This window comes from Cryptococcus depauperatus, chromosome 6 (assembly GCF_001720195.1).
Source record: "Cryptococcus depauperatus CBS 7841 chromosome 6, complete sequence".
In the NCBI taxonomy this organism is placed as follows: Eukaryota; Fungi; Basidiomycota; class Tremellomycetes; order Tremellales; family Cryptococcaceae; genus Cryptococcus; species Cryptococcus depauperatus.
This window is the reverse complement of record NC_089473.1, coordinates 111,830-139,719: the sequence shown is the minus strand read 5'-3', so window position 1 is coordinate 139,719 and position 27,890 is coordinate 111,830. Positions and strand designations below refer to the sequence as shown.

Here is a 27,890-nt window from a genome sequence, read left to right as displayed (position 1 = left end):
GACGTATGGTTGTCGTTTGGTTCAATACATTTTGCGACGCTTATGGTACAACGCTCAGCGTAGAGTATGTCGTTTTCTAGGTTGGCGATAGTAGTGATATAGGGTTCTGTGACAGATACTCATGGAGAACCCACAAGACCAAGCCTACAGGTTACAGCTGGTAGCATAGTGAACGTTTCGTGATGTTGGTATCTTTGATACGCATGCATGCACGTATGAAATCTTTGGAGTTGCGTCGACGCATATCTCAACCCAAAGTCTCATCAAATAGTATCTAATGCACATATTCTCACAACCATTCGCTTACCTTTAAGATGTTCTTTGACATCTTGAATCTCAACCTCGCTCCTGTGGAAGATACCCGCAGCCAAAGCGGCCTCAGTTCCGGTCTCTCTGAATACCTCTTCAAAGTCTTGGGCACTACCCGCACCTGATGAAGACACGACAGGGATACCGACAGCATCCTTGACAAGCTTGATCAAGTCAAGATCAAATCCCTGACCCGAACCATCCCTGTCAACAGAATTGAGCAAAATTTCGCCTGCCCCAAGACGCTCAACGCCTTGAGCAAGTTGAACGACGTCAATATCTCTCACAGCTCGGCCACCGGAAACAGTGCACTGGTACCACCAAGCCTTGCCTTTTTCTTGAGGAGCAGTGCGAGAAGTGGCATTATCGCCAATGATCAAACTTGCACGGTGTTTTTGAGGGAAAGAAGTGAGCCAATCAGACAGAGTTGTGTCAACGTAGACTCGCTTCGGATCGATGGATACGACCACTGCCTGACGACCATAGCCCTTGGAGATGGTCTCAATACCAGTCTTGCCAGTCAGAGGATTCTCGCCGCGAGCCTCGCGTTGCAGCATTTCCTCCACGGCAATAACGGCTTCGCTCCCAATGGAGACTTTGTCGGCACCCGAACGAAAGTAAGCGCCGGCAACTTCGAGAGCAGTGTGAGGCGTCCCATCAGGATCAATGGTGTCTTTGATGCCTCCTCCAATAGTAAGCGGGACAAAGACAGTTTCGGCTGCTGTTCGCACAACATCCAACATGGGCTGGTCAAGTAGAGCGGAGGACCTGAAGCTGGTGATGTTGAGAAAAGCAATCTCATCCGCGCCAGAAACATAATATCTTCTGGCCAACTCGACAGGTTTACCCAAATTTCTAACATGGTTGCCTTCTGACTTTTCGCGAACATCGTATTGATCACCTTTTGTGACAACCAAATCACCAGCATCATTCGAGCGGACATCGAGACACGCCACGATACGGTTTGTCAGGCCATTTCCATGCGTACGAAAAGGCGAAGGGTTGCTGGGCTGCCATGTTTTGTCTCTAATGGTAATGGTGGATTTGGAAGGGGATGCAGATAGAGAAGACACTGGAGCCTCAAGCCATCTTCTCAGCAGGTCTAGACCAGCAGGCCCGCTCTTTTCGGGATGAAATTGTACGGCAAAAACGTTGTCTTTCTGTACACTGGAAACAAATGTCTCAGAGCCGTATCTAGACAACGTATAGGCAAAGTCGGCAATCTCTGGTGGTGGAGCTGTTGCTGATGAGTTAGGAAGAAGAGCAGCAAAAGAGTGAACAAAGTAGTAGTCCTCGTCCAACATCAACGTCTCCTTTTCCTCTGTATTGTTGGATTCCCAAGCATGCCAGGCTCTATTCCAGCCCATGTGAGGTACACTCTTCTTTCCCTTTCCACCCTCGTATGAATCCTCGACCTTGAACTCGTTGATAGCAAAAGGGATCACACCCAGACCTTGGGATCCTGGAGATTCGGTGGAAGAGGCGAAAAGGACTTGCATACCAATGCAAATACCAAAGTATGGCTTTCCTGAAGAGATGTACTTTAAAAGGTGGGAGTGGAGAGAAGTATTGCGAAGGGAAGCAGTTGCCTGAGCAAAAGAACCGACACCTGGAAAGATTAATTTCTATCACTTGGTCAGCGTTTGCTTTACAGATCAGGCCTCAACATACCTCTGCCTTGTCAAAATCACTTGGATCTTTTATCCACTCGAATTCGTAACCAAGTTTCTTGATGGAATTTGCCAAACTACAACCAGTTAGCCATCAACATTTATTAAAGCTGAGCTAGCGTGGCTTCTATCATAAACAGTCTCCTTCAGCAAGTCTAAGATTCACCTTCTCACGTTACCGGCTCCATAGTCCAAGATATATAGCTTGGGTTTTGTTTGTGGAGAGTGACCGCTGGGCTGGCCCATTTCTGGGATTGGGAGTGAAGTGTTTGCCATTGCGTTACTATTGGCTTCTGCTCGAAGCAGAATAGAAGCTTTTACTTTGAGATTAGTGAAAAATAGAATATAGAAAATCAATAAAAAGTTGCAAAAAGTAACTCGACTAGAAATATTGTGTAGCCGATATTTTTCGGATATGTCCGGACATCACTCTAAATATTCTTTTGCAATGTTCAGGCTATAAACGATGTTAAAACCGCATAAAGCAGGCATGCATTAACGTGAGTTTGATGTAAACTCGATGAGAATGAGAGGAACTAAGCAACCATATACCAATGATCTAAATCTACTCTTGCATTATACATATAGGGATGATTGTTTTCAACTTGGCGATTGAAGTCAAGATGTACTCCAGAGACCACTATTTCTCCATCTCCATCTCCAAGCTCTTGCTATCTTACCTCCCTGACCAGCCTCCCAGTCAACCCCGCCTATCGAATGTATCGCTTCCTTCCTTCTAAATCTCATTTTGTTGTCTTCAGCGAGTTCCTTCTTATGATGATATCGATTCGCTGCAACGATGTCTTCAACGACACGTCTGGCACTTCCTACACAACCTTCCAATAGGGGTATCCCCGGATAGACGTATGAGCCCGCAAGATATACCAAAGAGTTTGGAGAGTAAGCGCAGAGGTGTTTTAAAGTTTTAGCTGGATTCTTGAGAGGTAACGCACTAGGAACATTATATCAGCGAATTAGTCAAGGAGCGTACACTTACCGTTCCAGTCTAGACACACTCAGAATTTTGTCTGCTTTGATGGGTAATGTCGGGTTTGTAGTCTGTAGAATAGGCTTGGAGCCTTTTTGCACTTGAGGAAGTATTATCTGCGTCGCCATGGTATAAACGTTGCCAGATGTTGGAGGAAAGTAAGGCGATGATGGTGCCTCGATTTCTTTGCTTGGGTAGGGTACATAGAGGTTTATCTCTCTCTGATCACGAGGTGCAGGCAAAATAGAAAAATCTTGGTGATTGATGACAATTGTCTCCTGATGGTCGTTCAGCAAATACCTCTCCGTACCATGCAACATACCCGATACGACACATCCTCTAGACCTCTAACCATCTTCAACACTCGTCTTCTCTCCTCTTCTTCTCCCCAATGCCTCAGACTGACTTCCACCTCTCCCAATATTTTTTTTGCAACGCTTGCCTGGGTAGCCAGTACAACTCTGTCCACCCTCAAACTCTCTACTTCGCCAGACGCACCCTCCTTGATGGACCGAAACAATACTCTCATCCCGCCTCCAACAGCATATTCTAGCCGAGTGACCTCTGTGTCCAGTCTGATGTAGTCTATTCCTTGCCCTTTCACCGGGACCGACAGCAACCTTGCAACATCCGCCGAAGTATACCCCTCCGCCAGGTGATAATGTAACGTCCCAAGGGTCGTATGCACATACTCCAACAGAACCCTAGCCGAAAGGTTCCATACGTCATCCAAGGTCATTGTGCCCACGGCTGAAAACAGAGGTAAAACAATCGTTTCCACAAAAGTCTTGAACGTATCACCCAACGGTGTCCAAATCGTGTATCGTATAAATGGGATCGTGACGGGTCTCGCCAGGAAGCCAGACACAGAGGTTGTGAGCTGGCGGAGGGTGGTATCAGGCGAACATACAGGCAAGAGGTCGTGCCAGGCCATCAAAGATAGCACAACCAACAACAAATAACACAGAGCGACACCTAGTAATCTAGCCAATGCCTGACAGAATTTGATAACACTTTTTGAAGCGTCCAGAGGTAGTGAAGGTATCGATGCGCCAGAATTTCCCGAATGGATAAAGTATGTCGAATCTGGCGACGAGAATGAGAACCTATAGCTGACCGCAATGACAGACAGCCCAAGATGCCTGTACAGTGCCAGCAGCAGAGGATAGTAACCTACTATCATCAGCATTGCTTGCGACGCACTCGTCAACTTGCCTCCTTGGAACCCGCGCATCGGGACATCCACGATTTGGTTAGCCCCCTCCGTCTCGCCTTTGGTCACCTTTCCCGCTCGCATACCCATCGACTCTGCATGGAACCCGGCCGAGGAAGACTACCAACATCAATCCCAAGTCAATAAGTCATACTCACCCTCTCCACCAGATACACTTCCACCCCTTCTCTACTCAACAGATACGCCGTCGTTAGGCCTGCCAACCCAGAGCCTATAACGGCGACTCTCATCTTGATGATTAGAATTAAAAGTAAAAAAAAAGTTGTAATTGAGATTTTGAAAATATCCGAAAATCGACAATTGGCCATTAGATTTATTTTGGGATTAGAAACGGAAGCAGTTGACATGCTGAATCTTTTCGCAGACTGTATTGAGCGATGCATATTGGCATGCGCCAGCCTCTATACAAGCGTCCATCGTTCTCTGCCAGTCTGCAGGAGCTGGCCTACCAGCACACCGTCTAGCAGCAGGGCAAGCAGCAGGGCAAGCAGCAGAGGCATGCCACCCTTCACCTCGCCCTAGCACAACACCAACACTCTCAGCCAGACCAACAAACACAACCATACAGCACCACATCCCAGCTCCAAGGTGGCCTCTGCCCCAATCCCAGCCACTACTCTTTCTCCTCGGCACAACTCAGATAGACTACCATTTGGGGCTTTTTGACTTGTAAGGTATCGATCTCTGCAACACTCTCAAGCGCCGCTGCAGACCAGACCGACGTTTGATTTACCGAGAGAGTGACGAGCGTTTATAGTATGGCAAGCGGCAGCGTGACGGCAGCAAAGATAAAGATAAAGAAAAAGAAATAGAAAGTATCGCGAAAAAGAGACGCGATTCTCGCGTCGTTACGTAATTAATGCCCTGGGTGACTTCTTTCCAAATTATCAATTTTTTCTTTTTCTTTTCTATTAGTTTAAAAATATTACAACACTTATAGTACTATTCAAGAGCGAGCTGTCTGGCACTGAGAATTCGCTGCCCTAATAGCCATTCCCTTGGCCACATCTCTACGGTTGTGGCAACACGCCAGTCCCTTCGCTGTCCTCAGGGTCAGAAGAAATGTGTATATGCGTGCCACACTGGGAGACCGTATATTCCGGTAAAGGAAATGCCATCGGATTACTCCAGGTAGGGATTTCCTGATAGATCTGTCCAGGTGGGTATCGTGGCGAATACGGATGCGCGTGGCACCGCAGCGGATTTGAAAGTGCTGACCAGCACTGTAGGATGGGCAAAATGGTGGCAAAAAAAAGCTGGATAGATCCGCTACTGGATGGGTAGTCACCAGCGTCGCAGCTTCCTTTCCGTTTGCAGCGTCAGAATCTTCTGACTTGTGGTCTATTTGGGACCTCTGGGCACATGTCAATCCGCCCAGGGAAGTTGTGGGTTGTCTCAGGGAGAAGGGAGATTGAGCTCACAGGGTTCAGCAGAGATTTATCGGAGGACTTTTCTTTTCAGGTCTGATACCAAGACTAGGATCGGTGATGCTGCTGTAGATGGGCTCTGGAATTTGTCATGGAGCGTCTTTTGCCGTTGGAGTTTTGTTTTAAAAGATTGGCATTGTCGAGCTGTTGTCAAGTTTTAAAACTTGGTTTGAGGTGCTGGTTGAGAATAACGGTATCGTCGAGATTTAGGCTGTACTCGGGATTATCGTGAGTGGCTCGTTTTGGATTGGAGTTGTAAGCAGTGGGGACAGAGAGCGGCGTGCTGAGCTGTCTACGTCTGGCTCATCTGTTGGGTTTTGTTGCAAGCGTCAATGATTTGCTTTAGGCCCTGGTGCGGCATGATGGGGTTTTCTGGTTGTCAAAGACTGACTGGCAAGCGGATAGATACTTTTTCACTGTTGTTCCGCCAATTTCAGAGCAGTTCGGAATAGGCAAAAGGAATTCCGCTTTAAATTGCAGCCCGCTATCAACCGCAACATTACTGCCATTGCAGCGTTGGCCAGACTTGGATTCTTCAATAGACAAGCCGCCTCAAGAGTGATAGCCTCAAACGCATTGCTCTGTGTCCTTTCAATACTGAGCCAAATCCACTCTTGCGACAATGTCTCCGACGACGACTATTCCAAAGCTACTGGCAGTTGCACCTGGTGTTAAAGGTCACCCTAACAGCGGCATAATGGAAGGGTCTGATGGCAGATCCCGTAACGCAAAGGCTCAAAAGAGGCATCGAGAAAAACAGAAAGCCCGGGTAAAGGCTGTGAGTAGTGTTGTATGGTATTTGGCAAAGACTAATATGTAATGTTTGCAGCTTGAGGAATCTGTTCAAATGCTCACTGTGCAGCTTGAAGATGCTAAACTACAGCTTGGACAGCTCTCATATCCGGCGGGAGGGAACCGAATACCTGGAGCCACTCACTCGCCAGACTATGTTCAGCTGCAGGCTGAGAATGCGTATCTGCGAAAAGAGAATTCTGATCTAAGGAGACAAATTTACACTTTGAGAAATACATATGGTGGCCCACCAGACGTCGACACCACTACTGAACTTGGAGCGAGTCCTCCACTTAGACAAGGCGACATCCATGAACACTACACGTCGGCTGGCATTGTAAGTGCTCTATAGGGTTTTTGACATGTTAACATCGGTACAAGCAGCCAAGCCACCAGACATCGTCCAGTGTGGATGGTGACACTCCCACTACCGCCTCATTCCAATCGAGCACTAGAGATCCTTTTGCGCATGCACCTGGACGAGACTCTCGTACCCGAATTTTATCAACTTCTTCTGTACGTCTTCTTTCTATACGTAGTTATTGCCTCTGCCCTCAATTAATATATTAATGTCACTTAGGCTCCTTCTGCAGCTTCACCTTATCCTGGTTCTTCAGCACCCTTTTGCGATCCTCGACCATTGCCCAATGCTGTAAGCAAGCCTGCCATAACGATTACTACTACGGCAAATGGAATAAACCAAGTTGAATCACGCTACCCAATGCGTTACGAATCATATTCTTATCCGTCCAATACTCCTCGGCCACATTCACTCCCAAGTTCACAAGCTGTCTATGGTGTTGAAGGACTCAGTAGCTACCCTCGAGACAAGGACAACCAAAATATTTGGAGCTCAGAGGTGATTATCTTTTCCACGCAAATGACTCCAGCTGAGAAAAATACCTAGCCTACTCCTCATTTTCCTATGGCAATGAATTACAACTCTGTTGGATTTCACGAAAGTCCAACGGTACAAACGCCCGACTCATGGCGCCAGGCACCATGACAGAGTTGTGGGTTAAGACAAATTGACCATTAAGAATGTAGTTTGTTCTACCATCTCTTCATCTTTCGGTATACTTCTAGGCTGGGCTAGCCCCATATGCTGTGAGCCGTAGAGTCGGACCACCAGGATGTTTGCCCTTTATTGTATCACTAATCAGGTTTTTTGATACCTATCATTTCTGTAACGGATGACTCCTTACAAGCCCGAGTCAAAAGTCAAGGTATGTTAGATTACAAGACATGCATCTGGCATCTTTTACATCACGACAATCTGCCTTGTTGTCCCGAGGCCGATGAGATTTCAAACAAGGGATGACCCATCTACTTTTCATCGACTTTTGTTGGTAAAGCAACAGCTAGCATCATCATCTTGGGTACTTTTTCACGCAACTCACAAACCAACAATCAAAATCCGACGGGAAATGTTTGGGTCATTTGAACAGATGTCTAGGAACACAAGAGATCTATGCCTGTCGATACCAACGCCGATTCCAAACACCACTTGCTACGTTTTCCTCGCTAGACGTAACTTTAAACTAGCAATGGCCAATGACAATTCGTCAACAATCAGTCAATAGGCATATTTTCTTCTCTGCTATTTACCCTACCAACACAATCCAATATAAGGACCACAGAATGCTGCCAGGTGCCGACTGCCGGCTCCAAAAGAGCAAATGTTCCTACTACATATACACACAAGTGGCATAGTCGCCATTATCTAGTATCGGAACTCGAAAAAATAATAAATCAGGGAACGCCTGCGAAAAGCAGGTGGTGCAGTTTATGACCTTGTGATGATGAAAGAATATTAAAAGCCTTAATGACTTGTGATTAAAAAATGGAAAAGAACCTTAATTCTTCCAATCCGTTTCAGTTCACTCGTTCCGCTGCTTTTCCGCAAGTCTTTCGGCAATCGACGCTTATTTGATTTTTAAGATTCTTTTCCTCTCTGTTGGCTTTCAGGACCAGCCAACCGTCACTATCATGGCGGCACAGTCTAAAATATGCATCGCAAACAGTTAACGATCTGCACCCTAGAGGCTGGACATCGCAACGGTGGCCGTTTTATCCGTCCTGTTGGCTAGGTGATACGTGAGTAACCAGAGCGAAGCCACCATCTGTAAAAGCCTCTCTTCTCTCACGCTTGTCATGTCGTATGATTGTAATGCCACGAGATGATTGTAGCTCTAATGGGTTTACAATAATTAACGTCCATATCGAGATGTAATGCTCTAAATATTCAAAAGTATATGTGCTTGATTGATGAAAAGATATTGACAGATGAAGTCTCTAGACAGTCCTTTCTACCACCATTCTCTATCCTTATCTTCTCTGCCATCTCAAGAATCGCGCGGCAAGTAACAATACTATGATGTTGAAGACAACATAGCAGATAAAGATACCAAAGTCTCTCCATCGTGTGGAAAATTCTATTTCGAGAGGAATAAAGAATGCCTGGCCGGTTTTGTATTGACAGAACTGACAGTCGCCAGTAGAGTTGGGGTTGTTCAGGTAACCACCCACAGCCTGAGCAAAAGCACCGGCATACTGGCCACAAGTCTGGCCGGAAGGTGCAGCTGAAATGTTGTCAGTGACACATCGACTGCAATAGCTTTGATCGCCTGCTTACGGAAAACATTAAATTCCTTCTCTTTGCAAACCACTTCAAGATCCTGGAGACCGGTAGCCACGAGACCGCTAAGAGTATTAGTTAGCAATTATCCAGTTAGTTTATAAAAGCATTCATGAAGCACTAACCTAACGAGGCGCGTAAAGGGGTCTAAGGGGTACATCCAGCTTCTCCAGAAATGAGGCAGGGTAGGAGGAGGAGCTGTCACACCACTGAAAACTGAGAAAAGGACTAGCAAGAAGGGATTGAAAAGGGCAGCGATAAGGATAGTGGGAGAAAGGGCGGCCACTGCTTGACCAAGCGTAACAGCGTAAACCTCAGTGACGAGGACCTGTTCTCATCCGTGAGTTTCTTGTACAGTCTTATAAGGCATTGACAAACCATCAAGTAGAAGTATCCAGCCCTGGACGAAGCGTTAGGGAAGCCGACACCGTAGTAGACCAGTAAAAAGAATGCAACTGAACAAATGAGAGAGTATGCTGATGAGTCGCGTTTCAGCTTATATATCGTTGCAATGAGACATAGCAAGTCACTCACGCATCTCAGCGAGAAGCTGAGTCAAAGCAAAAACGGTAGAAGAATACATCTTGGAGCTTGCTTCTCGATTGAAAGTCATTCGGCTCATGATGTACTGAGGCTCGATTTGAGCCAGGATCAAAGCTGGTAAGACAGTGGCAAAGAAAATAGCGAAAACCCGATATTGCAAAGACTGAAGAGAATTGTCAAGTCGCAAGAAAGTAAGAGCAACGGCAAGACTGATAGCGATATGCGCAAAAAGTCGAGTCCATTGATAGTCGGCGTTTCTCCAGAGAGCCGAGTTGGCTAGACGAACAATATCAGTTTGCCACTAGGGAAGAAACGTCATGACGGCTTACTTCTACGCAAAACAATCTTCAGCTGAAACATAAAGCTGGTAGCTAACAGCAACTGTCAGCACCAACGCGTCAAGAATAAGATATATCAGACATACCATATGCAGTCCTCTTCACTTCGTCCTCCACGGACTGAGCAAGAGCCTGCTCCTTGAGTTCCTTAATCTCCTGCTTAACTTTCACCAGTTCAGGAGAGTTCTTCCATTTTTCCCCCCAATCACCACCGATTCTCTTCTGGGAGCCAGCGCCGATAGCTTCAAGCATGAATTCAGCAGGATTAGCATCATGAGGAACTTTGGCGCCATTTCGCTCCAAATAGTCAATCAAGATTTTTGAGTCGGGTCCAATGTCACCAAAGTAAACACATTCACCGCCACTCTGAAGGAGCAACAATCGGTCAAAGGATTGAAAAAGAAGAGCGTTAGGCTGGTGAATAGTACAGAGAATTTTCTGTCCGGCGGCGCACAATTTCTTGAGGAAACGAACGATGTTGTAGGCGCTCTGTCCGTCAAGACCACTGGTAGGCTCATCCAAGAAAAGAAGTAATTCAGGCTTGGCAGCAAGTTCAACACCAATGGTGACTCGCTTTCGAGCTATATTACCATTATAAGTATGTTTCTTTACTCCAAATGGATGTGTCTCACCTTCAACCGAAAGACCATAGCCTGGGAAACCAATCATAGCATCTGCAAGATCCTGCAGCTCTAAAAGCTCAATAATATCCTCCACATAATCGTCTTTCTCTTTTTGTGAGACATGCTGAGGTTGTCGGAGATAGGCAGAGTACTGAAGAGCTTCGCGAACTGTGGTAGTCCATTCATGGGTATCTTGTTGTTCAGCATAGGCACATCCTCGTTGAAAGTCTAAGTAATGATGATTAGCCACAAAGTAGAACACACAATTTTAGACACACCTGCACCAATAGGTCGACCATTCATCAAAATATCACCAGAAATAACTCCAATATTTTTCCTGGAAGCTAAAACGTCCAATAAGGTGGTTTTACCAGCACCAGAAGCTCCCATCAAAGCGGTTAGGGTACCAGGTTTGACGTAGCCATAGATGTCATTAAGCAATTGTCGTTGACCACCAGGAACAGGAACAGTGTAATTCTGTCCTTCATTAGTTGTTGCCAATAGACTGAAGCGTACGGTCACTTACAAGCCCTTCCCAGGTGAATGGTTCAGGTCGCATCTTGAGCTCAGAAAGGTCTTGGTCGAGCTTGCCGGCTCGGAAAGCCTCGCGACGGCCGGCAAGACGTTCGTTTTTCTCTTTGAGATCTTTGTTCTCTTTCTTGTAGACGTTAATTGAAAAGTGCTTTGCCTACCTTGGAGCATCAGCGTTAATCCAGCTTTAGCATGGATACACATACACCTTGCTCGAGCCATTCAATGAAGAACATTTGCAAGAACATAAAGAACAAGAAGAAACCGATGAGAATACCAAACTAGAAAAGTGAAAGGGATCAACCTTAAACAGATTTTTCATTGAGACCCATGGTAACTTACATTACGCCAAATGTGAGATTTGTGGTAGTCATAACCAACTGCCATATAAGCCGATCCACTAACTTGAGGATTTCCGGGAGAACTACCAAATATGGAACACATCTGATTAGGTCCAAGAGTATCACTATTCAAGGTCAATTGCGAACAAATTCCGATCACGATAAAAAAAGATTCACGGATATCCAGTTATACCCGCCGATGGAATATTACGAGGGATAGTATAGCTCGAGTCACATGTCAACTACACTAAGATCAACAGAGTCTCAGTCAGTTTCATCGGCTCTACTGACGTTAATTCTCGAAAACTCGTTGGCGAAAATGGCCCTACACATAACGGTTAGGTTGGAGGCCAGCTTCATTTCAAAAAACAGACGTACTCGTAACCGTAGGATAATGGGTTCAAATAGAAAATCCAAAACAGCCATCTCTTCATTTCCTGTACCGGAATCTAAAAGCAATCTCAATACCATATTGCTCCACGCGAACTGAAAAAACTCACCATATAACCAGTGTATGTGACCATGAAAGAGATGAGAACTGAAGCAAGACGAGCGGCAACGTTGTAGTCGGAGGTAGCCACACCCAAGGTTCGGAAAAACGACGCTTTATTATAGGTATAAGTGGAAGGCGCATTTAGAACGGCAAGAGCGAGCTTACACATGACCATGAACGTAAGAAACACGAAGAGGAAGAACATGAAGAATGCGCCGCCTGATGAGTAAAGGCCTCCCCTAATGTTTATTCAGCTGATGAATTATAGCATACTGAAAGAAAGCCTTACATGAAATACAAGATGATAGAAAAGATGAAGATGACCGAGGCATTGTATGGGACATCAGCCATGACAGCAGCTAGAGCCTATGTACATGATTAATGTCATCTAAATACAATCCAGCAAAAACTTACAAAAGCAGCTGGGCGGTAGAAGCGATACTCATTTTGACGATATAGAACGGATCTGCCCATCATCTGAGAAGGCAGTTCAGAGAAAGATGTCAAAGCATCTAAAAACATCAGCAAAGCTTGACCAAAAACTGAATGCGACATACTGAACAGAAGGCCCAAGAACAAAAGACCGCCACGAGTGAAGGCGCCAGAAGCTGACTCTGGGAGACGAAAGTAAAGAGAACCGACAATAAGAGCAATAATCTTTATAATGTGCGTGAGTCAAAGATAACACAAAGAATCAGCTGAAAAGACTTGCAATAGAAGTAGAATATCCGGTAGTGATACCAAAAGTATCCTGGAATTTGAGTCGAAGCTGTGGCCAGCGATTAATCAACCATCTGACGAATAACATCGTTTTGGACGAACCTGACGCTTGAAGATGATATACACCTGCTTGAAGAATGAGACGGTATAAGGGGACTTGTTGCTAACACCTTTGTGTTTCTGCTGAGCAACAGCAATTTTGAAATTCTCCCTAGCAGTTTCATCTTCGGCCATAAGGCGTTTGTACTCTTCACGTTCCCGAGACATCCTAGAACAGATCTCAGACTCGTTGTACGCCTTTTCCATTTCTTCAGGACTAGCAGGCACATTGGTTGCGTCTCTGTCGTCTGCAAATCTTCTCTCATTAACGTCAGTACAGCCGGTGAGATAGTCAGCAGTAGTTTGACGCGGGAGGTCCTACAGTGATGTTAGCACTACTGCATTGCCTGCCAATAATTAAAAATCACTCTGTAGCCCAGACCCATCATATAAGCTCTTGCTTCTTTTGCCGGACCAAAATAGACAGTATGACCTTCGTTGAGAACAAGGACCTTGTCAAACTGGTCAAAGATGCCTTCGCCTGCTTGATACAAAGTGACAAAAGTTGTTTGTTGGGTGATATCGCTAGTTGCGATCCAAACACGTTAGCTAAAGGATTTATGACAAGGGTAGTGATGGACTAACGTAAGCAAACGGAGGGACTTGGCGTAATCGAGAGCAGTGGAGGCATCCAAACCTCGAGTTGAGTTGTCCCAGCTGCAAACAGTCGCTCGAGAACAAAACATTTCAGCGATAGAGACACGCTTGCGTTCACCTCCAGAAACACCTCGTACAAAAACATTACCAACCTAATGATCAATGAGTTACTAGTTTGGACGCAGGTTTAGAAGGAAAACTTACAATAGTATTGGCAGTGTGTTTTATGTTCAACATGGAGAGAAGAAGATTAAGCATGTCCTCTATAAACTGTTCAGTAGATAAGCCAGGTATTCTCTTCCTCGGGGTCTTGGTGGAAAGAGCGAAGCGAATGGTTTGTGCGACAGTGAGAGTTGGAAGATGATCGTCATCTTCTTGATTGTAGACGACCTCACTGGTATTACAGCATTAGATATGATAGAAAGATGGAAAATGGTAACCTACCCGCCATATCTCTTGCGCATTTCCTTCCAGGAAACACCTGCATATTCAACATTTCCTTTGACCTCCATGAACCCGCTCCTCTGGTTGGAAATGGTCTTGAGGAAACTTGAGCAACCTGCCCCAGGTCGTCCTAAAACCAAACACATCTCTCCTGGCTTAAGAATGCCGGAATTGGCAAAAAGAATATTCCTTGGCTTAGGCGCAAATGGGTTGTGACCAACGAGACTAAGGAGTTTGATGACTGGCATCATAAACTGCTCCATGATGGCCGACGAAAAGTTTCGAATGTTGATTTTCATACCGCCAGCGCCGATAACTTCGAGGTCCTCCCAAACAACGCCAACAGCCTTGGGTTTGATATCAGCCTCATCCTCACCTTCTCGGGTCGCTCGGAGAACATCAGCCAGATGGAATTCACCGTCTTTCTCCTTTTGCTGTTCAGCATCGTCTTGTGTGATGCGGGAGATTGCACGGTCTCTGTGAGAAAAGCTGGATCGAATAGAGTGACGGGTAGTAGGACGATGGAGATCTTGAGATTTTTGAGAAAGTGCGGAATACTTTCGCTCGAGAGCTGCAAACTCTTCCTTGCCCCGGTGAACAGAGACATGATGAGGTTCCAGCTCAGCTACGACATCCTCCGCAGAGTGTGAAGACAAGCGCTTCTCTTTTGACGAACCGGTACTACCTTCTTCACCCGCAAGTGTATTGCCTGTTGACGATCGGCGTTCATCGTTATAAGCGGCAGCAGGGGATTGGCCAGACATGATATGTTGATCTACTCCCGCGCTTGGATTTTGAGAGACAGTTGTGAGTGGCGCGCCCAAATTCGTGGAATCCGTGGGGACACCTTTGGCCGCCATGTTTTTCTGTATAGAGTAAGTTGGACTAACAGAGATACAAAGACGGGAAGCCAATATTAAAATTTCAAAGTTGCCAAAGCTGCAGCAATTCTGCTTGGCTGTTTCCTGTGATTAAGGCGGTCCGCCAATGAAGCCTGGTTTGAGATTATATGAAAATTGAAAGAAAAAGAAAGAAAGAAAGAAAGATGGAACGAGAAACAAATTTAAATAAGGCGGTAAGAAGACCGTCGGCCATGTTTCGGATCCTTGTGACAACTCAGGGACGGGAACGGCGGCGGCCGTTTCCCATACCCGTCCCCGAGTCTAGCATTTGTAAGCATACAGAAAATGACGTCATTAGCCACTCAACATATATATACTTTGTGCATGAATTGCCTCCTGGGCGCCGGAAAGGTGACGTGGCAAAAAAAGGAAGCCGTTTGAGTCAAAAGCCGAGCAATGCCAAGCATTGTCCGGTCCCGAAGCGGGAACCTCCACTTTTTCTAAATGTAACAGACTTTGTTTACAACTGTTTTTTGAGTGTTGTTGATGTTTTATGGCGAGCGTTGGCATCGCTTTTACGGCGAGAGGTGGAACGATACTGGGCGGAGTTAACGGCGTATGGCAAGGTTTTGGTGTATGCATTGTCAGCATGACACAACATAGCCTGAGTAGAGCCATTCACGGGCAGGATAGTTAATGATGGTTTGCGATGAAGAGATCTCTAACCAGACTGGTGTATTGAGGAGTCGTTGAAACGTGAAGACGAGAGTGGCTAGCATGTGAAACAGATATGCTAATAAACTCGGCACAAACTCTTGATGTGTGGTTGGCACAAGGGTTGGAAGATGTTAGCGATGAGGCTGTTCAAAGGCAGGGATTGAGTGTTGCTCTGTCCTCTGTTGTGGATGGAAACATGCTGTCGTCCACGCCAATGCATACAATTATATGTCGATGTTGTTTGTAGGATTTGCTTCAGCACTACTTTTTGTCTTGTCCTAGTCCGGCAGCGCTACACGGCCATTAACCATTTGCTCTCAGCGCCGAATTGGACAGACTCACTGGTTGGTAGCTACTTGTATAGCTCTCGCCATTGTCGATCGTACCTTGCCGTCTTCAAGTGTGAGAAGTCCAGCGATAGTACAACCTCCAGGAGCTACATAGGCAAGTCATCAATACTTGATCTCATATCCTGACTATGGACTGACTAGTGACACTGTCTTTGAGTTGAGCGGGATGTAACCCAGCATAGAGAGCCATTCTTCCAGTTCCTTGCAAAGCTGCAAACGTCATCTCTTCCGCTACAACATATGAAGCTCAAACTCACTCTGAGCAGCCAACTCGACAGCCTCTGATCTTGGTAATCCCATCATGACACCTCCATCAGTCATGGCCTCCAATACGAGAGCAACAAAGGCTGGTCCAGATCCTGCAAGAGCTGTACATGCATCGAAATGCTTTTCATCGAGGAAACGGCATCGTCCACAAGATGTAAAGATATTGAGAATAAGGGTACGAGACAGAGCATCGGCAACGGGGGTAACGACTGTCATGCCTTCTCGGATCTTCGCCATGGTCAACAAACGGCATGCATTAGAGACTTGATCTGGACGCACCTTGCAAGGAGTGTTGGGCATAGCTCTCACGACTCTGGTGCTCTCGGGCACCCAGCCTTTTAGCTGCTGGATAGTAACACCAGCACAGATTGAAATAACCAACTTCCCGTCCAATGCCACATCCATTCCGTCCTCGGCTAAAATTGGTTTAACAATGTTTGGCTTTGAACAAACCAAAATGACATCCGCTCTGCTGGCAGCTTGAACGTTTCCCTCGCCTGCTCTGATATCCACTTCCTTGCCTAGCGAACCGAGTTCAGCAAGAGTCTTTCTAAGCTTGCGGCCAGTCTCTTCCCTACCGACGGTAGCGATAAACTTGGAAGGAAGAGACTCTTCTGGAGCATCGAAAAATTGTGAGGCAGTCGGCGTCGAAATGCCAGATGACGGCTCTAACGAAGGGTTGCTTGAGGATGGAAGAGTTGCTCGGGTTTCGAGGGATGAAAAGACGCCAGAGAGGATGGCCACGCCCATAGTACCGCAGCCGATGACTGCCAGTGTGTAGCCCATTGTTGTTTTTGTCTATAGATAGGCAAGATGAATTGAGGTTTTATATTTCTAATGACGAGATGTGTTCACTTTGGTGGCGGCGTAAATAAGTTTGGGTGTGCGAGTTGAAGATGGCATTCATTAATTTCGTATATTTTTTTATTCTTTACATCCATCACGTACATTATTTCTAAATTAGAAAGCTTCCCATTTTTGTCCCCTATCATTACTGTGCCATCTATCTCATCCTCTCCACCTTTGCTTCAATGCCTTTCTAGAGCTGATGCGTTAGCGTGAGGCTGTCAGGATCGCAGACAGAGAAAGTCCAAGAGAGCACAGGATACGGTGTATGCCTCAGACATGGTATAGTTGGTTCAACTGGACTTGGCCGAGATGAGCAGAAGCCTCAAAGAGATAACCAAAGACACTCCGTCTGTATATCCCTACGGAATCAGTCTCGATAGCTGTCTTCGTCTATGCTTGATAGATATTCTCAGATGAGTCAACTCGTCCCAAGGCCTTCAACCCAAGCTCCAATATCAGCCTCAATTCTAACAAAAAGTTACGATACACTAGTATTTGTCAATACCTACCTTGGATGAACCCTTGTCAAGATCATGGATGGAGAGAATGAGAAGAGAGTGTATCTTGAGAAAGTTGGATGATTGAATAACTGCCTTAGATAGTGAGAAGATATAAAGTAGCACTTGCTGCTCATAGGTTCCCAGAGATTCAATCTAAATGGCCATCTTTGTTTACTCCAGCTACACTTTTTCATCCAAGTGATATAAAGTTCCAAGACGTGACCCCATTCCGAACGTCTGAACGATAGTAGGAAAAGGTGCAGGAATGGTAATAGTGTTGATAATATTATCTCGAACCGAGAAGCTGCAATATGTGCAGCCACAGCCAGCAATGAGACGAGTGTCTTGTGATAGGTGTCGAGAAGGATGAACGTGGAAGTGATCATCTCGAGCGATGCCTATCTAGGGTTAATGTCTAGTTGAACAAGGCTGCAGTCTTGTGAGAATGAAGGACAGTATGTAACCTGGGATCTGAAGAGTGGTTAATTTACCAAGATATATTCGACAACTTGAAGGTGTACGCACATTAAATCTGTATTGACTTGCAGGTCTGCATGTTGCCATATTAATTAGTGATCATTGTCTCTGCCGTTTTTGGATCTTTGGTTGTCAACTAAGGTTTGAATTTGTTCTTTAGATTCAAGAGGGCATGCCATTATTCTGTGAGGCAATACACCAACCTTATTGGCAATTCATCCAGTTACCAACATCTTTACAACGACTCAGATCCCCTACAACACCCCCATACACATCAAGTTCAAACTCTTCAGCAGCCTTCTCTCCCAAAATCAGACTTAGGTCCGGCTGCTCCAACTTTTGCCTCCATTATCTTCCTATCCACTGTTGTGGCCACGACAGGCTCGTCACTATGAACATGGATCTTCACTTCTCTAACTTCTCTTCGAGCGCGCATGACAGCTTCTCGTACGCGCTGTTCTACAGCATGGGAGTCACGCACTGTCATCAGTGGCGGAACCGATATGGTCAAATCTAGATGTGTTTGTCCTTCAAAAACTCGTCAATCTTTATTTTGTATCTTGAATCAGTTGAAACTTACCACCAGACTTGACTCCTCTAATATTTCTGACACCCAATAAGTCCTTCTCATTCACCATATCATTCACAAGATTCTCAATCGCCTTTTTGGTTTTAGAATCCACGCCTGCGTCTAACAACTCGAGCAAAGCAACTTTTGACAATGATAGACCTTGTTGGAGAATAAAAAACGAGACAGCTATGCCGCCAAGGGGATCCAAAAAATGGTAGCCACCGTATGAGGAGCCAAGGATAGATGTGAGCGCTACAAGCGACGTGAGAGCATCTGCTCGGTGGCTGTAGAGAATTAGCTGTATTAAATGTGAATGTGACGGCAAGAAACTCACTGTAACGCATTTGCTTTGAGAACTGGACTGTGTTCCTCTACTGCAACTTTTGTAGTTAACCTGTACAACCATTCTTTAACCAAAACACTCGCCAAAGCAAACCAAGCGGCATGGGGATTTAGGATGGGCCCATGAGCATGGAGATGCTCATGCATGTCTCCGCTTTCATGAGGTAGTGCAGAGGGACCATGAGAGTGAAAGAGATTGAGGAGCGGGGATGGAATCGAAGAGGGCAGCCAATACCCTAGATTGCGCAGAATTGTGTCAGGTGGGAAGCTCTCAAGATATGGTAACAGCGTTTGCAAGAGCAACTGTAAATGCCTAGACTAAGCAAAGCTCTTGTGTTATACCAAATAGACTTACATGGTAAGAGTGTAGCCCAATACCCATAGCCCCGCCTACCAAGATGACGCTGACGCTCAAAGTCCCGAATGTCTCAAATTTGCTGTAGCCCCAAGGGAAGCTGTCGGTTGGCGGTTTTCGGGATATCCGCCAAGTAGCAAGAGTAACAAAGTCCTTCAATAAGTTGGCAATAAGCATAACAGCCAGAGCTATAGCCTGTAAAAAACGTTCGGTACATACACCTAATAAATCTGACAAACTATGTCCCGCCTCCGCTAATAGAGAGGCCGAATTCATCCATAATCCCGCTAAACCCTTGGATATTGTCAGAGCAACATTACTACCGAGACCTATGAGACAGATAAGCTAAAGCCAGCAGGCATCTTCAGTTTAGATTGGATACACACCCAAAAGTGTGATTCTAGTACCTCTGTCAATTTTGCCTCGCGACAACGCCTCCATGAGTTGCTCTGCTCCTTCTGAATGTTCATGAGTGTGTGTATGGAATATCCCATGCTCATGCTCATGGTGGTCCTCATGGTCGCCTTTGCAGTTCTGAGAGGTTTTTGCCCCTTTCTGGGTGGCCGGAGTGCTATGTGATCGGTTGATACATTTATACCGAGGAATAATGACCAGCGGTCGATTGATCCACATACAAAACCCTCTCTGAGAAGAGATTCTTATCGAGTTCCTCTTCCAAGATGTGCCAAGCGCAAAGGGCCGGCGAGCAGCTATAGGCGTGCGATTCTGCCAAATTTTATTCGGGCCATACCCAGACGTTGCTGGGCCGAGTCGGAAAGTGCTCGCCATGAATTGTGGTTGCGTTTATATGAGCCGATTTTCTGGGGCTCTGAGAGGTTGAAGGTCTATAGACGAATAAATTGTATTGTTGCTTGAATAGTTGTCGAGAGATGCCAAAGTGTTGAGATTTTAAAAGATGAAATTTCGAAATGTGCGCGAAGAAACGCGATGTAATCTGGAGCTTCCAATCCGGGGCCCCAGTCAACCATTGCTCCATCGTATTCTGTTCGCTTTTGACTTTTTCTTTTTCTATCTTTTCATTTTGTTACTTTTATTCTCGCCCATTCCTAAATGCCAACAGCGACCAAGTATATTTGCTGAAACCCTGGAATGCCGTTTAGGAAAGCAATGGTTGGAACGAATTTAGCTTTGTTCCACAACAGTTATCTTGTCTGCTTGTCTTTGGTTAACACCATACAAATTTGACCTATCACTGGTTATGAGCAGCGTGATCTTCAGAAATTCACTTCAAGTAATGGCCATTCTGCCGGTTCTGAACTCTTTCGTCCCAAAGTATGTTCATTGCATCATCTGTCAAGCTCAAATGATGTTCATCCAGACACAAAGATACGATGAAGGAGAGATATGGGGCTTCTGCGCACAAAAAGCGCATCAACAACATATATCTTCACTAAAATGGTTTCATTATTAACAAAAGTTATGGTTCTCCAGTTGAGAACTTTCCCAACGCTCAAAATCTACCTATCCTTGGGATAACGACAATAACTTTTCAGGTGCCTATTCTCAATTTTAGGCAGCAAGAACGTCTTGGGCGAAACTTCTTCCAAACATGTTGGAAGACACGAACCTGTCAAGCTTTCAAAAGCCAATAATAGGCTCAAGGTAGCCCTTAAACCCATTGGCAAAGTCCTGAAATCCGGATGTGATATTGTATCAGCAAACTGAATCAAAAGCCGTGTTTCCAAAATCAAAGGTGCAGCATCGCATGCCAAACAATGACAAGTATAAAAGATTCAGCGCAATTTGCTTTGCATCAAATGCACTACAACACTGGCAGAACAATCGCCTGCCTCATGCACTGATACACCAGACGTCGACACTTGTCTCTTTAGCACCTCGCCAATCTACGGCATCTCGCCTTTCTTTCTATTGCTTTGCTTATCCTGATATCTTCTTAATTTAGCTATTGTGAACGTTTCTGGAAACCCATTTAATGTCTCATCTTCCTCGTTATCACTGGAATGTGAATTCAGTTTGCCTTTGCTCATTGCCGCTGCTTCTTCATCTTTTCTTCCATCTGCCTTTTCTTCGTCGGCTTCGATTTGTGTGACGCCATAGTTGGTATTGGCGCTTTCACGCCATTTCTCGCCGCAGCAAAAACAAGGAACAACGAGGTTCAACAATCCATTAGATAGTATACGCATGTGTTGAGTGTTCTGATATACAAGTTTACTGACACTGACGAATGCGCACACTGACCTTATTTAGTCCTAGCTAATAGCACATGGAAGCGGAAGAATGAAAGCTAAAGCACCAGCAGAAAATAGAAAGCGGCCACCTGGCAAAAACGTCGGCCAAAAGCTAGTGAAACCTTTCAATGTTTCGAGTAATTCTTGACAATACGGTCAGCATATGCTTTAAACGTAGATCATGAGCTCCCATAGGGCCAATATTCGGAAATCAAGTACGACCAGGGATTTTATTTGAAACCATGTTGCCGATCTGGTTGATAAGAAAGACACAGCCGGCGATAACGCTGTCGTGAATACCATATGTGTCTTTCTATCATCACATCAGCGTGTGGTGTACACCTTATAACACTCAAAAACGTACAAAACCTGCAGACAAGGACATAATTACACAATAAGTGTTGAGCCTCACGCAACTGGAAATAAAGCACTATCAATGTAGGGTCAGAGGAGAGAAAAGTGTTTAAGAAGTGTTGGTTGCGCATAGTGAGAGCAATATTGGGTCACCGCAAAAGCAGTACTGACTGGAAAGGATTGATCCAATACCAGACAAAGTCTTTTGTTTTTCTTTGCGTTTTTAATGCAATGTAGGCAGGTGGGATGTCTCGGGAAGAACAAGAAATGCTGAAGCAATAGAAAGAGCGGCAGCCCCAGCTAAGAAATATTAAGAGGTGAGCCGTGTAAAGGCAGCGTACTCGATAAATATACCACCGAGTATGAGCAGGGTCGACGAGGACTCTGTAAATAAACGTAAACCTCTCTTTGCGGTGTTATGCAAACTGACCTGCTTCAGTTCTTCTACAAAAACCAAGCGCTAAAATATACTCTTGGAATTGGATCGATTCTTGTCTGCAATCGTCTAGCGTTTCTCTTGCTTGTTGGAATTCCGATTTGCTTTCAAATCAGAAAACAGAAAGAAAGAAAAGTTGCGAAAGCAGCGAGAGACCTCGAAAGAGGACTCCAATGCTACTGCCTTCTCAAACCTTACTGACAGAAAATAATCCCAAGCAATTTGCATGTTGTATCTTTCCGTCCGCACTAATCTGCCCTCTAGCTTTTTGTATGTGTATTGGTTTGAGATGTCCGACAGGATGAGGGCTGTATGAAGACCACGATTGGGTTGAGTTGCTGTGTTTCTTTCAATGTCAATGTGAACAAAGGTTATATGATTAATGGTTAGCAAACGAAGGAGAGAACTTCAAAATTGTTTTATTGTCATTATCGGTAATTTAGTGTTTCAATGTTTGCAGATGTTTTTGAATGTTGTGATGATACTGTTAGAGAGACGAACGAAAAATTCAGCAAGTGTCGAGGCGCGCTCAATACAATCAGCTAAAGAAAAATTGATAGCCCTACTTTAGTAATATTATACATATCGGGCATTCAGCTCAAACGACAGCTTTCAATAGCTGGCAAGAGATAAAGAAAATTGTGGCTACTCATAGGTGACTCTGACTCATAGATTTCTCTCCTCAAAGTTGTTTTAATTGAATAGCCTAGCCGTCTCTCCGGTAAAGGTAGAGACAGTCTATTGTTCAAAGCGTCCTGTCTGGCCCCTAATGGTCGTGTCAGCCACGCTGCCCCGAAGGGAAGGGACTCTTTGCACCAATGGGGAATTGTGGACGCAATAGGTTTTTTTGTGATTGAAGAAAGAAAACAAAATCAGAAATGCAAATTTATAGGAATTTCGCCTGGTGATTATCTGATCGAGTATTTTTCACATTTTATCCCATTTCTCGCGTATGCTCGCTTTTCAGAGATTATGACTTTTTCTTTCGACTTTGAACCACCAAAGTTTGCTCAACTTGCAGCTTTCGGCAAAAATTTATTCAAATCCTACGAAACTTTCAGCTCCTGACAATTGGTTTGAGAAACAAGAGCAGCACCGAGCCAAATTGCGAGTAAGTTCTCTGGCAGAGTTCAAAATCTTTCTGATCATCTTTCAGTCATGTCTTCCCCTTTCCCTCAGCTCCTCCGCAAAGCAAACATTGCGACGTATGACCCACTAATAACCCGTATTTACACTACTACACCTTCATCACTATCTCGACATGCTGACTGGGGTCTCAAATTCTCTATTCCGCGTTCAAAAGGACCTCGTTACATCAAATTCTCAGCCCTAGACTCTGGACCTGGCTTTGACTGTGACTGGCGCTCAGCTGAGCGAGAAGCTCGCTTTATACAAGCATGGGGAAGCGGAAAAGTGAACTGGGAGCTTGATGGCGAGAAAACAGAATTCAGAACGCAATTCAATGATTTTAGAAACGGAAGGCATGACGATGAAATGGTGGAGCCTATTGTAAAGCAGGAAGAATGGGTGAGAGATGTTGAAAGCATGAGTGAGAAAGAATTCGAAAAGTATCTCGAAGAGCTCCGCGCAGAAGGAAAGAGATACTTGAGACAAGGACTCCAATTACCTGAATCTTCCGAATCGACAATCGTTCATCCTGAGGACCGTAGTCTGGTTCATCTATCCATCGCTGGTCATCTAACAGAGAGCCTTATCCCAACTCTACAAGTCTCTCTTCAATCGTCTCACCGATCCTCAGTCAATTCCACCCAAATCTACTCAAACCCTCACAAACTTCAGGGTCTAACCTATGCCCAACCTCCAGATACTTCCAACGACTATAATCAGTCCACTTCTCTGCCTGCTCGAGCGATTAATTCCGTTAACAGGCATGAGGATGCCTGGGAACGCGGAAGTCTTGCCGGCGCTGCTACTGGCTCCAACCAACCTTGGGTTGTTTCTGTTGGTGGTCTTACTGGAAAGACTAACAAAGCCAATGTGGATAGTCGGAGCTACCTGTCAAATGGCGATATCCATGGTGTTGATTTTTCGAGGCAAGACGAAAAGAGCGGAACTTACAGAGTTAAAGTCACCGGTGCTAGACTAAAGAGCGGACCCACAGTGTTGGCTTTGGCGGAGAGCGGCGCTGGCAGAAGATGGAATGGTAGGAGACGTGTTAATGGAGCTAGCATGCCTTCTGCACTTGACAAGTTTACTTTTGAACTCAACGTTGCCCCAATCACAGAAGAGCTTGAAGTTGGAAGCCCCGAATGGATTACCAAAGAACCGGCAGTTTACCCTATTACATTTGGAGGACCAAAACACGAGAGGGATGGGAAAGACAGACAGCGGCTCAATGAACAGCAGCTAGATGGCAGACAGCGGGTAAAACAGGGCAGAGAAGACTCTGTCATCAAAGTCAAGGCGTTGCTGGATAGATTTAAGAAATCTAGACAACACTAGAGGATGCATTACATATTAACATTCCCATATAAATATCGAGTTATGTGGAGAACCAAAGTGTTCAAATGACATTTGGTTCCGTTCTGTGCCTGAGAGTGGCAACTATAGAATTTATCATTGAACCTCCACCCAACTTGTCTGTCTTTTTTTGTTCTGAGAGAAAATTTTGTAAGAGTATATAATAATAATTAAACCTAGTAGAATTAAGAGGGATATTTGAAAAGCAACATATATCACGCCTTCACAATGACTGCTATCGCAAGTACCTCTCAGCGACAAGTGGTGACGCCTCAAAAGCAATCTCGTACTACTATTCTCGATACTACTTCAGATGAAGATGACGACTCAGCCCTTTTCAATGGGTTGTTTACTAAGAAGAGGAGCTCCAATCTCAATGGATCGGCGGACGGTCCCTTAGAAGTACTTGGCTTACCAAATAATCCAACAAGGCGCAAGATAGAAGCGAATGGACAACATCACATCAAGAGTGATAAAGTGGCTGCTGTTGAAGAAAGAAGGAAGCAGGCGGATAGACTGCTCGAGCAGAGAAAGAAACTGCCGTTCTATCAAGGTGTGCGCTGTCCATTTGTTGAAAGAATAGTAAAAGATTAAAGGTATTTAGGGCGAAGAATGATCTTACAAGAAATAATGGCCAATGAGACTACAATTGTCAGTTTATCATTCTTGCTATTGCGATAAGGCTCAAACAAAAGTAGATCTTGGGCGAAACAGGATGCGGCAAATCCACGCAACTTCCCCAGCTCCTTCGTACCCATCCTCTTTCATTAAACCATTACTCGCCTTCTGTTAATTCCCATCAGTCATCTGATCATACTCGATTTGCCCGTGGACCGTCAATATGTGTCACGCAGCCAAGACGGCTCCCGACCATTGCTTTGGCAAACCGAGTTAGTCAAGAGATGGGTTGCCAACTTGGCGGAGAAGTGGGTTATAGCGTTAGATTTGAGGATGTTTGTGGCAAGAGCACAAGGGTAAGATACATGACTGAGGGAGTTCTGATGCGCGAACTAGCCAGCGCGGATGGAAAGGCAACTCGGAAATCTAATGGCTGTGCCCAGTCAGGCCCTGATGATGGTGACTCTGACGAAGAGTACATGGGCCTCTCTCTTTTGCTCAACTATGACATCGTTGTAATAGATGAGGCGCATGAACGAACCCTCAATACCGACTTCCTATGTGGCGCGCTCAAGAGAGTTCAGCGTAAAAGGAAGCATCTGGTGGATAAGCAAAAGGAAAAGCAGGGGAAGGGGGAAAAAGTCAAGGAGCTAAAATTGATAATTATGAGTGCAACTTTGGATCCCAGCAAATTCAAGGCTTTCTTCAACACGTAAGTGTCCTTCAGTCGATCACCGTCGGGAACTGATGGGTAATCAGGGGAAGAGATGCTTTATCAGTGAAGGGGCGTATGTTTGACGTCGCTACTCATCATGTCCTAGAGCCAGTGGATGATTTCATCGAGGCTGCCGCAAAACAGGTGATACTAATACATCTCAATTCCAAGAGCGAGGGAGATGTACTTGCCTTTATGCCAGGTATGCCTTTCCGTGTCGGTTGCTGCAAGGTAACTGACGAAAGTAGGTTCGGAGGAGATTGAAAGTTGTGTAGAGCTATTAAAACGATTGTCTAAACAATTATCACCAAATCACAAACAACTTCAAGTCCTTCCGCTATATGCTGCCCTTCCTCCTACTGCTCAAGCCAAAATTTTTATTCCCAGCACTCCCAATACTCGCCGAATCATCATTGCCACCAATATTGCCGAAACATCAGTCACAATTCCAGGTGTGACGTTTGTAATTGACAGCGGCTACAAGAAGGAGAAGGAGTACGTGTTCCGAAATGCAGGGGCGTTGGAACACCTGAGGAAAAAGGGTATTAGCAAAGCTTCTGCTTGGCAAAGAACTGGCCGAGCAGGCCGCGAGGTATGAGTTCTCATTCTTAACCATATGGTGTTGATGAATGTCACAGAGATCAGGTCATTGTTATCGTCTTTTTACTCAAGCATTCTTCAACAAGATGCCAGAATTTGATGCTCCAGAAATTCAGAGATGTAATCTTTCTTCGGCTATTTTACAACTCATTGCTACAGGGCAAAGTCCTTTTGATTTTGAATATATTGATGATCCAGGTCGTGATTCTAGTATGCTGTTTCCTCGATACCTCTACTTGAACGCTCATGCTCTTCTAGTCCTTGCTGCTTTTCAAGAACTTGTAGGCCTATCAGCTCTTTCTTCTCCGAGCAATATCACTTCACTTGGCACTCAAATGCTTTGTTATCCTCTTGATCCTCCACACTCTCGGATTCTTCTGGCTTCTTTTGATTATGGCTGTCCAAACGAAATTATTGATATCATTTCCCTAATTAACGCTGGTGGTAACGTATTTGTTGATCGCCCCAATGACAGGGAGGAGGCTTCTAAAGCAAGAGCTAAATTTATCCATCGAGAGGGAGACCATTTGACAGGAATGAATGTGCTTCGAGCGTATGTTGAGCTCAAAGAGTCAAACGCCAATATATCATCAACTCCAAAACAGAATCAATCATTAGCCGGGTGGTGTAAGGATAATCATGTCAACTCCAGAACTCTTGCTCAAGCACTCAAAGTACGCGATCAATTAAGAGGTTTAAGTGAGAGATACGGGAAGGACTGGAGAGTTAGTTGCGCTAGTGAATGGGGGATGGTGGGCAGGGCATTATTGCAGGGATTGTTCATGAACACGGCCGTGATACAGGCGGATGGAAGTTACAGACAGACAGCAGGCAATTTGGTCAGCGTTCATACTCTTTGTCTTCGCCTTTGGTTGCTAACGACAAGATAGACCGTCAAGATCCATCCATCAAGTGTTCTGATGAGTAAGAAAGTCCCTGCTATTTTGTACGATGAACTTGTTAGTACACTTCTCTCCTGTGCAGACTAGACTAAAAATGTCCGTCATAGACGATAACCTCTGCCTTTTATGCTCGAAATGTTTCTGCCTTTGAACAGTGTTGGCTTATGGAAATTCCTTGGTTCACCAAGGCTGGCACGAGTGTCGCAACTCCGGTCAGTAAGAGCATTCTGTAAGAATCAGATGTAGGTGTTCGTCATTACCTAGGGATCGAGCCAAATCTTGCATACTTGGTCAGACTTTCGGGAAAAAATCACAGATTCTTGTGATTGTATAATGAGATATCAAGAAGTTATAATTTCTCGATTAATGGGCCTTATATTATCTATGGAGAAAAGTTGAAGTTGAACGTTGTATGAAATAGTACGATGGTCAAGTCCCCAGAGCACTTTGGGTGAGCCTATCTCATTACACATATGATTATAATTCCTAACAAGTACAACAAGAAGTAGCTGATACC

General features: G+C 45.1%; 7 protein-coding genes across 7 annotated transcripts; 3 read left to right on the top strand and 4 right to left on the bottom strand.

Annotated features, from left to right (window-relative positions):
• Positions 1-263: 263 nt before the first annotated feature.
• On the bottom strand, positions 264-4,431 carry L203_104782 (imidazoleglycerol phosphate synthase, cyclase subunit; the record flags this gene model as incomplete). Its single annotated transcript, XM_066214160.1, has 8 exons — positions 264-1,934; positions 1,981-2,056; positions 2,146-2,293; positions 2,660-2,931; positions 2,977-3,245; positions 3,290-4,140; positions 4,183-4,300; positions 4,348-4,431. 8 exons carry the CDS (start codon positions 4,429-4,431, stop codon positions 264-266), a joined length of 3,489 nt encoding a protein of 1,162 aa, XP_066070257.1.
• A 1,819-nt stretch (positions 4,432-6,250) lies between these two features.
• L203_104781 (uncharacterized protein) lies at positions 6,251-7,426 on the top strand (the record flags this gene model as incomplete). The annotated part of the gene is made up of 5 exons (XM_066214159.1): positions 6,251-6,406; positions 6,458-6,757; positions 6,802-6,936; positions 7,001-7,279; positions 7,328-7,426. The coding sequence occupies 5 exons, from the start codon at positions 6,251-6,253 to the stop codon at positions 7,424-7,426; spliced, it is 969 nt and encodes a 322-aa protein (XP_066070256.1).
• A 1,322-nt stretch (positions 7,427-8,748) lies between these two features.
• Positions 8,749-14,647, bottom strand: L203_104780 (uncharacterized protein; the record flags this gene model as incomplete). Its single annotated transcript, XM_066214158.1, has 26 exons — positions 8,749-9,002; positions 9,056-9,123; positions 9,184-9,386; positions 9,437-9,534; positions 9,593-9,877; positions 9,931-9,972; positions 10,026-10,520; positions 10,572-10,790; positions 10,841-11,039; positions 11,089-11,250; positions 11,300-11,374; positions 11,436-11,559; positions 11,612-11,676; positions 11,726-11,759; positions 11,813-11,883; positions 11,935-12,038; positions 12,093-12,166; positions 12,217-12,293; positions 12,342-12,439; positions 12,485-12,584; positions 12,640-12,696; positions 12,750-13,064; positions 13,115-13,271; positions 13,332-13,495; positions 13,548-13,737; positions 13,788-14,647. The coding sequence occupies 26 exons, from the start codon at positions 14,645-14,647 to the stop codon at positions 8,749-8,751; spliced, it is 4,590 nt and encodes a 1,529-aa protein (XP_066070255.1).
• Positions 14,648-15,607: 960 nt separating this feature from the next.
• Positions 15,608-16,749, bottom strand: L203_104779 (pyrroline-5-carboxylate reductase; the record flags this gene model as incomplete). The annotated part of the gene is made up of 5 exons (XM_066214157.1): positions 15,608-15,638; positions 15,689-15,782; positions 15,835-15,906; positions 15,954-16,191; positions 16,243-16,749. 5 exons carry the CDS (start codon positions 16,747-16,749, stop codon positions 15,608-15,610), a joined length of 942 nt encoding a protein of 313 aa, XP_066070254.1.
• Positions 16,750-18,078: 1,329 nt separating this feature from the next.
• On the bottom strand, positions 18,079-19,846 carry L203_104778 (uncharacterized protein; the record flags this gene model as incomplete). The annotated part of the gene is made up of 6 exons (XM_066214156.1): positions 18,079-18,317; positions 18,370-18,644; positions 18,695-19,005; positions 19,058-19,210; positions 19,277-19,386; positions 19,444-19,846. 6 exons carry the CDS (start codon positions 19,844-19,846, stop codon positions 18,079-18,081), a joined length of 1,491 nt encoding a protein of 496 aa, XP_066070253.1.
• A 2,384-nt stretch (positions 19,847-22,230) lies between these two features.
• L203_104777 (uncharacterized protein) lies at positions 22,231-24,520 on the top strand (the record flags this gene model as incomplete). Its single annotated transcript, XM_066214155.1, has 2 exons — positions 22,231-22,327; positions 23,214-24,520. 2 exons carry the CDS (start codon positions 22,231-22,233, stop codon positions 24,518-24,520), a joined length of 1,404 nt encoding a protein of 467 aa, XP_066070252.1.
• A 246-nt stretch (positions 24,521-24,766) lies between these two features.
• Positions 24,767-27,882, top strand: L203_104776 (uncharacterized protein; the record flags this gene model as incomplete). The annotated part of the gene is made up of 11 exons (XM_066214154.1): positions 24,767-25,091; positions 25,143-25,189; positions 25,237-25,868; positions 25,916-26,073; positions 26,120-26,463; positions 26,510-26,681; positions 26,730-27,310; positions 27,362-27,430; positions 27,481-27,585; positions 27,795-27,824; positions 27,877-27,882. The coding sequence occupies 11 exons, from the start codon at positions 24,767-24,769 to the stop codon at positions 27,880-27,882; spliced, it is 2,469 nt and encodes an 822-aa protein (XP_066070251.1).
• Positions 27,883-27,890: the final 8 nt, after the last annotated feature.